The 11,381-nt window shown below is 39.8% G+C and overlaps 1 protein-coding gene across 1 annotated transcript; it reads right to left on the reverse strand.

Moving 5' to 3' along the window:
- Window positions 1-350: 350 nt before the first annotated feature.
- LOC137277194 (protocadherin-9-like) lies at window positions 351-9,055 on the reverse strand. The gene is made up of 11 exons (XM_067808870.1): window positions 8,990-9,055; window positions 7,948-8,152; window positions 7,183-7,359; window positions 6,691-6,828; window positions 5,608-5,733; window positions 4,684-4,866; window positions 4,279-4,481; window positions 3,076-3,860; window positions 1,509-1,547; window positions 971-999; window positions 351-457 (listed from the first exon to the last, which is right to left on the reverse strand). Exons 1-11 carry the CDS (start codon window positions 9,053-9,055, stop codon window positions 351-353), a joined length of 2,058 nt encoding a protein of 685 aa, XP_067664971.1.
- Between the last annotated feature and the right edge of the window lie 2,326 nt (window positions 9,056-11,381).

Consider the following 11,381-nt stretch of genomic DNA (forward strand, 5'->3'; position numbering starts at 1 on the left):
CGGCATTAAATATGCAGCGGAATTGAGCGCAGCACAGGAGAACAAACACCACAATTTGACGTCTTCTGGTATGTCTCTCTCTGTCAGGGGTTGAACCACCCACCTTCCGCTTTTCAGACAAACACTATCAACACGACCATGGCGGCGGAATTTAGTTAGATCGTCAGATGCGGAGATGAACGGGATTACTATCATTGTCGTCAAGACAATAAGACCACGCAAAACACGCTGCACGAAACATGCTAGAAAGGTTAAAGATTCATTTATTAAAATATTACAATGAAACTTCCAACATTGCTTCATTTCTCTTCATATCTGATCACGATTTGCAATGGGTCTCCGGATACCGGTCAAAACCTCGGTTTGGGAGACGGCAGAGCGCGTGCGTTGTTGACTTGGCCAATCTGCACGTAACTGGTGGACGCTGGGCGTTCGTAGACATAGTAGTCGTCGTCATCTGCAACATACACACACACAATAACATAGACATCAGCTGAGTGCACCGATAACTGTCATGACGCGTAACGGATATAGTCATTCGTGTAAAACACTCACCACACACACACACACACACACACACACACACACACACACACACATGCGTACACTGTCATGTAACACAGTTTGTAAAAACTGAATACAGACGCACAACAGGTTCGTGTACAGCCGCACAATCAGCTTATGCACGTGTGGAACATTTACACGGTCGTTGAAGGCGAGTATGCAGTAGAGCAATAGATATGCGCAATCATTTCATGTGCGCATGATTGATGTACCAGATACGTATACAGTTGTGTAACACGCATACGTACTATCGTATAACACACACTTGCAGAGCCGTGTTACAGACACATATATGTATGTCATAAAAGGCTTAAATATGAAACAGATACAAAACTAAAAGAGATGACAGGATGCATGCTGTTTATTGTAGTATTAAATATGTTAAAAGGCGCTGATAAAGTCTTACCATATATTGGGTCCTTATCCCGCTTGTTCCTTTAGAACAGCACAAACAGATAAAGATGTTACAAAAGTTATGGACCAATTTCGTCGTTCGTAAATGTGTCAAATCCTGCTTTTGAATAGGATGTCTCTCATTCCATAATCTAGTACTTTCTCTAGTGAGTGAGTGAGTGAGTGGGTGAGTGGGTGAATGAGTGAGTGAACTTAGTTGTACGCCGCATCGTGCAATATCCCAGCTATATGGTGGCGGTCTGTAAATAATCGAGTCTGGACCAGACAACCCAGCGATCAACAGCATGAGCATCAATCTGCGCAATTGGGAACCGATGACATGTGTCAACAATGTCAGCGAACCTGACCACCCGACCCCGTTAGTCGCCTCTCACGACAAGCTGACGGTTGCTGAAGACCTATCCTGCTCCGGATCTTCACGGATCTGTACTTACTAGATTTATCATACGTCATGATGTAATCTTAAGAAAGCTTTTAAGAGGAACGAAAATCGATTTCATTTCAAACAGAATTTCATTTTTTATACTCACCCATATTCATCATAAGGTTCAACTCGTTTTCTTTTACCACTGAAAACACAAATCACAATACCGATGAGGCAACACAGTAAAACATATATCAATGTTTATCAGTTTAGTCTTACAATATTTATTCACGTCAGAAACTGTTGGAGAGGAACACTTTTTATGGATAGACACTTTCGTTATTGCAATGGACGCAAATGATACACAGCATATGCACACGGAGAAATATTGGTGTCTTCATGGGAAAGCCACATTTGAAAAAAAACAAAACAATTGCCACTAAAGCCACATTTCGAATAAAAACTTCACGATGAGTAAGTGTCACCCATTGATCACATATCGTTTTAGTGACTTGTCCTTTGTTTAGCTGAGATGGGCGGATTCTTTTTCTCATTTAAGTTTTTAGTTAACATATGAGAACATATGTTATGAGATAAAATGATCCAAGCTGACAGATCATTCTATGGAAAAGCTCAATTACAGCTTTTGCTTTTAAGAAACTTTTTATTTTAATTTCTTTATTTTTATGCCTTCAAGTAAACTACTTTGGTTTGTATGTTTGCTATCCTACGTCAGCAGAGACGTTTAGACACGATTTGTCGATCACAGCTCTTGTGACGTATCAATTCTGAATAAAAAAGCAACGGCCGAAGAAATACTGATTTTTGAAAAGCTAGTCGACATACATTTGGCTAAAAACAGATGTGAAATGGAAAGAGGTGTCAACTTGTAGTTCATTATAAGTATATTTGTGCAATAATTGTCATCCTTCTAAATTTGTTATTGTAGTTTTTAGCATGAATGTTAACGGAATGACGGAGTCGTCGACAATATATCTTATCTCAAACACATTATCAGAAAAGCAAAAATTTGAATCGATAAAGAAGTTGTCCACTCATACAAGGTGTTCCTCTTCATCATACCAGCTTCTAAATGTCACTTAAAGGAAGGTATAATAGGTTAAACAAAGTTGTTTCTGTTTACTTGGGAACCGGACCGTGGAAATACATTTAACGATGATCTTAACTGCCATTGTAAAAAGTTCATAGGGAGACTGCGACCTGCAAGACAATTTTAAGCAGAGTCTCCTTTTGTCCTCCCAGGATCCTTTTATCGTTTGTGTTGGATGCCCGACACAGCCTTATTATAATCACCATCTGTGTGAGCGTGAGTTTAGGAAGAGCGCGACATATTTCTGCAACTACTGTTATGTTTGAACTCAGGCTTAAGCTTACTCTCTGAACGTGACTGACATACTGAGGAAGATGTTAGAGAAACAAACAACGCACACTCATATTCTTCCGTGTGGTTTGTTGAGGTCCTGACATGACGTCATCTACATATTTCATTTCTGTAAATTTTGTGATGGGTAGAGATGGAACAGACAAGTGGTTTATGTGTTCTCGTCACAAGGCATTGAAGCCCCGGGTTAGATTCCCCTAAAAGGTGCAATAAATAAAGCCCATATATCAGGTGCCAACCGCCGTTAAATTGCTGTAATACGGTCACATGTCACATAATATTAGGCTGGCTCATTGTTGTTGGATAAGGTTTTAGTTGCCATCTTACTTACCTCCCTTGTCCACAGCAGCGGCCCGTGGTACACCACCTGTATAGGAAATACAGACCGATCACCAAGCCAATGAAGAGTATAATCATGAAACAAGTAAACATCGCCACATTCGCGGGGTCGTCAAAATATCCAGGTGCCTTTGTGGTAGTAGTAGTGGCTGTTGTTGTAGTTGTGGTCGTTGTTGTCGTAGTCGTTGTTGTTGTGGAGGTCGTAGTCACAAAGCTAACGGCGACAGTTCCAGTAGACGACTTTGCTGGACTGCCTCCATCCTTGGCCTCCACCAGAGCAAAGTATGTTGTCCCGTGAAGAGAAGAATCGAAGGTGTTGGTATACCTGACCTCTCCAGTACTGAGGACCGTCACGTACGGAAGAAGTGCTGAAGATCCCCCAACTTGTGAGTACGTAATTGCGTTGTTTGGAGAAGTCAGGTCTCCATCTGTAGCTGTGATCGAGCCCAGGGATCCAAGCGCTCGACCTTCAGAAATGGTGAAAGCGCTTAGCGTATTTGCAAATGTTGGTGTGTTGTCGTTCTGGTCCAAGATCGTGACCTGAACTTGCGCTGTTCCCGTAGCAGAGTTGGAGTCAACTGCAGCGATGGTCAAAACAGCAGATGTCGGGTAGACACCGTTGTCGATGTCGTACTCGGTGTTAAAGCCAAACCGTTTGTTCGCGGCGTCGTACCGGAAGCGTTCACTGTTGTTTCCCGAAAGAAGAAATATGTCCTTTATAGTGTCACTCTCTGGGTCAGTGACAGTCAGGCCAAGGTCACAAAAAGATGTATACACCTAACAAGAGAAACACTGATATTAGCTGAAACATTCTCCCATGTGTCAGTGAGTGAGTTAAAAGTTTAAGTCACCTCGACAATATTAAGCCGTATCATGACTAAAAACAAGGAATAATTTCACAAGAAATAAGTTGTTCTACAAACTGTCATAGCAACAACGTTGGCGGACCGTGCTGTTCCTGAGAATATGGTGTAACAAACTTCCCCACAATATACCAACATCATTAAACAAATAGGCTATAATTCAAACAAAAAAGGAAAGGTTCTTTGTGTGTATTTGTGGGATGTGTTTAAGCTTCTATGTGAGAACGGGGTCATATGTATTGAGATACAGTAATGTTCATTTGTACCTCAATAATAGCTACATGTATAAATGATTATTTTGTCTGAAATATGTCTTCTGTGTATTCACATACCTGTGACTCATACATATTGCAGAAATAGATAGCCTCGTTAAATTGTGGCGGTTCGTTGACATTGAGGACAAAGAGATTTATGTACTGTCCCACAGAGTCAAGGTATCCGTCGTTCAGTAGGAATGAGATGTTGTAGTAGCTTATGGTTTCGGCGTCCAAGATGTTCAGACCAGTAGCTGTTGTGGACAGACGTAAGTAGCGCGCTGAAAGGATAAGCACGTATGATATCAGTTACCTCAAACGTCAACGTTTACTTTCCATTGTATGTAGATATATTTGCTCAATATGAATTCAAGTATTTTAAAACAAAACAAAAAGCAAAGAAATGTGAAGGCGATGACCTTTAACAACTGATATGAAACAGAACGTAGTATTAATCTGCAGGTGTTAATTTGTGAAGCGCACATGATTGCTCATAGGTAAACTTGTACTGGTCTGTTGCTGGATCAACGGTGACGACAGGGGTCAAGGTTTTATAGATGTCAGGGTCAGTGGTTGTCAGTCGTATCAGTCTCTCTCCACCAGCGGCCGTCTCGTAGATGGTGATGTTGGTTGGGAGATTGGTAAATGCGGGTCTTGTGTTCAAATCTGAAAACGCATTATGATTATCGACACTGAACAATATATGAATCAGAATAAATCAGAAACACACGAATGTGTTATACACATGGAGACTAGCCTCTTTATCAATGTGGATAATATATACCACCCTGTCAATAGTTTAGATTCACCTGAAAAGCTCACTATATGTTATGCCATGGTTGCGTCGAAGATGACTTTGTCAGCTAACTTGGAGGGACAAACTGTAATCCTCCTGCAGATAACTTGGATCATGTATCACATTGCTGAAACGCATGTGCAAGTATCGTCTAGTGACCAGCTGCCTATTAGTGCCAAGCACTCTTCAGAATTCTCCAATTTGCGCGAGTGTCATCATTTAGTGAACGTATGACAATAACGTTTTTCAAAGTTTTGAATCGTGTTTACGATACATCAGTTCATGTGTAGAAAATACCTCTCAACAGTCTGGAATATTTTGTAAAACCTTGTGCAGTTGACTGAAGTAAGTGGTTACATTTACACTAGTGGGACTAAACTTTTAAGGGCAGTATATTTTCGTCCTTCCTGAGTGTCAGTACAAGGTGAATTATTTGCTAAGGTTGTGTGGAATACAACTTATTTATTATTAATGTAAGCCGTCTTCGACTGTCACGTCTCCGGGGATAATTTTTTTCATTGGCATTTTTAATTCATGGGACTCGTGGCACAAACTCCTAACATCCATTCAGTGACGTGTATATATATGCTGGTCTCAGTCACACAACTTACTGCTGATGGTGGTGGTAATGGTGAAGGGCCCAACGATGTTAGTTCCGTCAGTGATGTTGACTTTTATAGCAACGACAGGCTCCACGGCGGTTTTTAAATCTTTAGCAGTAGAAATGACCCCGGTGTCTGCAAAATGTACGACATGATAAGAAGATTCAAAGAGAATAATGCGTCAAAGGCGTGACACCTCTCTTCTCTACAAACGAAAATAACTAAATTTCATTTCTCTCAATACTATCAGCCCAAAGAGAAGCTAGCATATAATTCATTGAAAAATGAAGAAGTTGGAATTAATTAATGTTTCGTTGCATTAAATCGACTCTCATGTTCTCTACCGACCGAACAATATTTAAAGCGAACCCCATAAAGTTATCTCCCTTGGAGCACTCTTTACAAATATCCTATGCGCAACTTGTTCGTTGAACCTAGGTCCCGAAACACCGACAACACCTTGTGCGACAGTTTTCGATGTGCGGAGCAAATTATTGTTACATTCCATATATGCCAAGAGTTCCCTGTTTGGAAGGGCTGTTCTCCTCGAAGTTAGATTATCGATATCAAGCAAGACGTAAGGGATAAGAAGTATTTTATTGCATCACTAGGAAGTGAGTGCATATGACCTACTATGTGTCTAAGATGGGTCAACATATTATCGAAAAGGTGTGACACTGTGCCTTTAAATGCCTAAGCGCTAAAGTATCCATACTGTTGGTTTACCGACGGCCATTTACCAGATGAACCAAGTAGTTATCACGAGGTCACATCATCTACAGAACTGTCTCCTGTACATTTATGAAAGCCATTTCTCCCCACAAATACACAGGCATGTTATACCCAGGAGTGTTCAATCAGAAACAAAGAAGTCACATGCAAGGAGGACGGGGAAGGCCCGTTTAACACAGGCCCTGCAAATCGCTGCTACGATTCGAGACATTTGGGACGCCAGAAAACAGTGATCGTGAGTTTGAGTCCCGAATATGTGACAAGATTTGCCAGCACCACACTGCGTTCATTCCTTTGATCTTTCCCCTCACACTGAACTAGAATATTTGTTGACCCCAACTCACTCACTCACTCACTCACTTGTATCAATCTGAAAATAGTCCACGGTAGGCTCTGTATACATGGTGTAGGTGAGCGGGTCACTCTCGTTGTCTCGAACCAGCAAGGTATAGATGGTTGTGTCGACTGCCGTGTTGCTTGCATCAACAGTTCGGGACACTAGAAACAAGTGGAAGTAGGTTTGGAACATGACATTGTGTAGGATTAATCTTAATATCAATTGGCATTTCAGAACTTAAAACTTTCCAGCAATACAAGTAATGCCATCTGTAGTACATGATTAAAAAGGCGTTGAAAGGCATATAAAAGAGATGATGGTCCATCAACGATCCGCACATCCAACTTTAGCCGACGCAGAGGGGGCTTGGACTGGCGGTCCTTTCACGAAGCAACCTTTACTATGAATAACAATAATTCACATTCTTTAACATTGCACAAAAGTCATCTTAGTGACTTACGATCACCTTAGTACTTTGTGAAAGGAGGTCCTGGGATAATGGAATGCCTGCTCACCTCCAGGGAAGTCTGTGATGTAAGGTGCCTGATTAGGCTGTATGTCCACCTCGAGAGTCTGAGTGTCCGTACTACCATCTGCTGCCACACACTGAATGTCCAGGAAGTAGGACTTGGCGATGTTGCGGTAGCTGAGGGCGCTGTTGGCCTGCCCTGCTACGTAGTACACGTTGAACTCTAAACACATGAAAAGGGAACACCGCATTAAACAAAGCAAGTAACTCTGGAAAACTAGGTTCCTTACGATACGCGTTGGAAAGAAATTTAAGTAGATTTCTTCATCACCGTTGATTAACATGAGACTTATATGTGACAGATACCTCTATAGTATAAATGTAACAACGTATTTTTGCTCTATACATGAAACGTGCCATTAGGTTACTAATGGTTACGTAGAACTTTTGGTATATTTCATTGGAAGCACGTTGGCCTCAGACGTCTGAAGTCGCTGTGTAGAGATGTAGAGTTGTGGTTTACATGAAATCTCTAATTTTGGGTTTCAGTCCCGGTTTATCTTTAGTATGTATATACGTTTCACAAACGTGGCATGCTTCATGTTTCTTTAATACTTCATCCTACATCAGATTAGCATGTTGCTGAAAAGTCCCCAGTTTCGTTTTTTTTCTTTGTGCAGAACCTTGACAATGTTTCGCACGTGTATGACGTAGTGGTTTGAGGTGCTGCTGTTCACATTTCCATTCCCTCACCCATACCAGGATCCGCTAAATGCCACAGCAATTTTTACTGAAAGCTAATTATGCTAACCTGAATTAACATACTTCTTCCAACACCGGAAGGGCGCCCCTGGCGGTTGCTCACGTACAATGTTGCAGGTTGTGCACGTCCCTGATCCTCCAACGCTGTTATCAGTACACGTCACAGTGGTCAGTTGTGTCTCGATCTGCGTGTCCTCGTGGAGGTTGACCACGGCAAAAGGGGAAATAACCGGGTTAGGAGCTGTCGTCGTTGCCTTAATGTGTATGTAAATAGGGATATTGTGCAGATATAATGTTCCAGTACATTAGTGTCATATCTTAGCTAAGTAAAACATGTACTTGAAAACTGGATTTGACCCAGAAATACAAACGTTAGCCACTCACTGTCGATCGAATAACCATAATAAACCAAACTAATACTAATAACAATTATCTACCTGTAACCACCATCGTGCATGGGTGTATAATTTATTTGCCTTACGGTTGACAATAAAATCAAAGGGGAAATAGCTCACGGACATAAACTATATTATTGGTATACGCCATAATGTAAATTATTAAAACATTTTACTGGCATGAAAAATGTTGTCTGAAATGTCTTTTCCACTACCCCGAACCTAATAGCAAAGAATGTGAGTGGGCATAGACACTGCTAAAATAGTTGATACATATGTACGGAACTTTGCCCGGTTATCTGTTACTTTTGTCTCGTCTGTGATGGATGCCCCAATATTATCCGCTACACTAGTGTCTGATTACAGGGTCTTATGGTCGCCTCTTGATACCATACAAACATTTTTAGCATAGTTGGGTACCTTTCGAAACCATATCACTACATCTCATATATTTTAAAAAGAACAGGTGCATTTAATGTCATTTCAGTCTATAATCATATCAAGCAAGCATACTTGTTTTTAGACACGTTTTTAGACTAATTCGCAAGTCTATAAGGATAAATGATTTTTCACATGTGCCACTTTTGGCAATACTCCACCAATATCACTATGTGCAACACCAGAAATGGCCTTCAAATCACCATACATGGTCATTAGAACTGATGTATGAGAGTCCGAATATCATTTTATACTTACCGCATGTACACTTGAAACTACAAAGAGACTTATAAAGAGAACTCGATAAAACGTCAAAATATCCATTTTAGTTTGAGGAGTTTAGTAGTGTTATCCAGCACATATACAGTTGTCTTCATTGAGGATTGACATCACATGTAGAAGTCATGTATAAGTTAAACAATAATCACACGCGTGCAGTGTGTCGAGTTCTAAGGACTAGTCCCTGGTCTGGGCACATGTCAATCAGACGCTAACATCAATGTGCTCAGTACCAGTGTGTCGGACTTAGTGTAAACACGGTACCCTTTCACAAGAATCAAACAAACCTTTCTTTAAGACCAATAAAATAGGTAAACAAACCATTTAGATATGCCCACCCAATGATCAAACGGCATGTACGTGTTTGACGTCGAAGTGTCAACACAACAGCAATGGGTTGGCGTTAATGTATGGCGACAGAAGCTGGGGTAAACCTATGTTTACTTTGTCAGTATGACGCTTTCTTAAGATGGTACTTTGGGACTACAGAGCACACATTTCCATTTGTTTAAATGAATAATGGAAAATACTCTGGAAGGGTGGACTCGCGGTTAAAATCAATACGTTCAATACACGTAATAGATTTTGGTTATTCTCACTATAGTCTTCATACACAGCAATTACACCAATACATTTGCTATTGATAAGAACGTATAACGATTGTCAAAGCAGAGAGGGTTTGTTCAGCTATTAATCACTATGTTGTGATAGGCACGATGCAAATAAGGTGATATTCATGTCATGTAAAATATCAAACATAATATTATTACGCATTCCTTTCGTAATGACATAGTTAATTATTAATCGTCCATACGTCACGTGTCATGATACCTTTCGATAGTTTAAGGAACAAACGATGTTGGGAGAATATGTTTACATATGGTCCACTTATCATTTAATTAATAGAATGGGAGATTACAGTGTATTTAAATGATTTTGCAAACAAGAAGAGTAATTTCATGGGAAACGTGTACGTTTGTTTATGTATTCACTTTAATCTGGGACCGTGGGCTAGCCTTGTGGGTACAGCTTTCGATCATCACCCCGGTTTCGATTCCCCACATGGATTCAATATGTGAAGTCCCTTCCGGTGTAAACCGCCATGTTATTGCTTGAATCTTGCTCTAAGCAGTGTAAAACCGAACTCACTCTGATCTGGACAACAGTATGACTGTCTTCTTTCTTTCTTGAAGTCTTTTCATTTGTATGTAAAAATTTCCAGAAGCTGAACACACAAGAGGGTAATGATAACCACGCTTTTCTGTAGCTATCTAGTTATGAATATACTTTTTAAAATATTATTTCTTTTCTAGTTATGCTGTGACTTTTGTCAGATCGGTGGAGCTTACCATACATAGTTTCAATTTAATTCGATTTACCGAGACAATAACGTAATTTGTAAATGGTCTTATTGTAAATCACCTCATACTCATTTTTCGTTCGTCTTGTTTTGAGGTTGAATGGCTTCACACCACTGCACACATGATGGCCAGAGTGGAATGTACATGTCATGCATCAGTGATGCTGCTGAAATATTCAATGACACTCATGTAATTATCGTATTAGAATTCCCCAAGTTCGTCAAAACACTTCCAAAAATTTCCAGATATCAGGTTACAAAATAGTTTATATGCATAGATACAAATTAGACGACCTTTCCATAATTACAGTAAATATCTTCGAAAAGTAGATCTAACTACGATATTGTACACATGCGCTGATTGATGATGATACCAGGAGAACAGCTGGGGGTATCCTGACGGACCGATGTTATTCTCCCAGATCGATGGTACCCTTGACAAACTCATACGAATCAATATCATCCTTATAGTATTAGTCAAAACTACTTAAATTTAAACTCTGGATCAAGAGTTTGTCTGATTATTCATTCATGCCACAGACTCCGTTGCAGAGACTTAAACACACATAAACGTTAACAATGTATATCTTAATCTCGTTCGGCTATTGTTACAACGACCCAATTCATCATTTCTTTTCTCGCGTTAATTACACTGACATAAGACATAAAATGCTCTCTACGCCGTAAGATATTACATCAAATGAATACTGTACAGTCACTCTAATGGATCTACTAAACTTTAAGATAATCCTATTGGAATCTATCCATTCTTCACTGTACTGTCAGGCAGATTTGTCTTGTAATACTAAAAACGAAATGCCATTAAGTATTTTCCAACACTAATAGTTCTAATGTTAAAAACAGCTATATTTACAGTTATTGATGGCTACATTTCCAGATGCTATTATTTATTTCTTTTTTGTTAATAGAACGCTCCGGTTCCTCTTTTGAAAATAAATAAATAAATACGTTTAAGCAATTATTATATCATTATTTTAAAAAGCTCTTCAA

Source organism: Haliotis asinina, chromosome 3 (genome assembly GCF_037392515.1).
Source record: "Haliotis asinina isolate JCU_RB_2024 chromosome 3, JCU_Hal_asi_v2, whole genome shotgun sequence".
NCBI classification, from domain to species: domain Eukaryota; kingdom Metazoa; phylum Mollusca; class Gastropoda; order Lepetellida; family Haliotidae; genus Haliotis; species Haliotis asinina.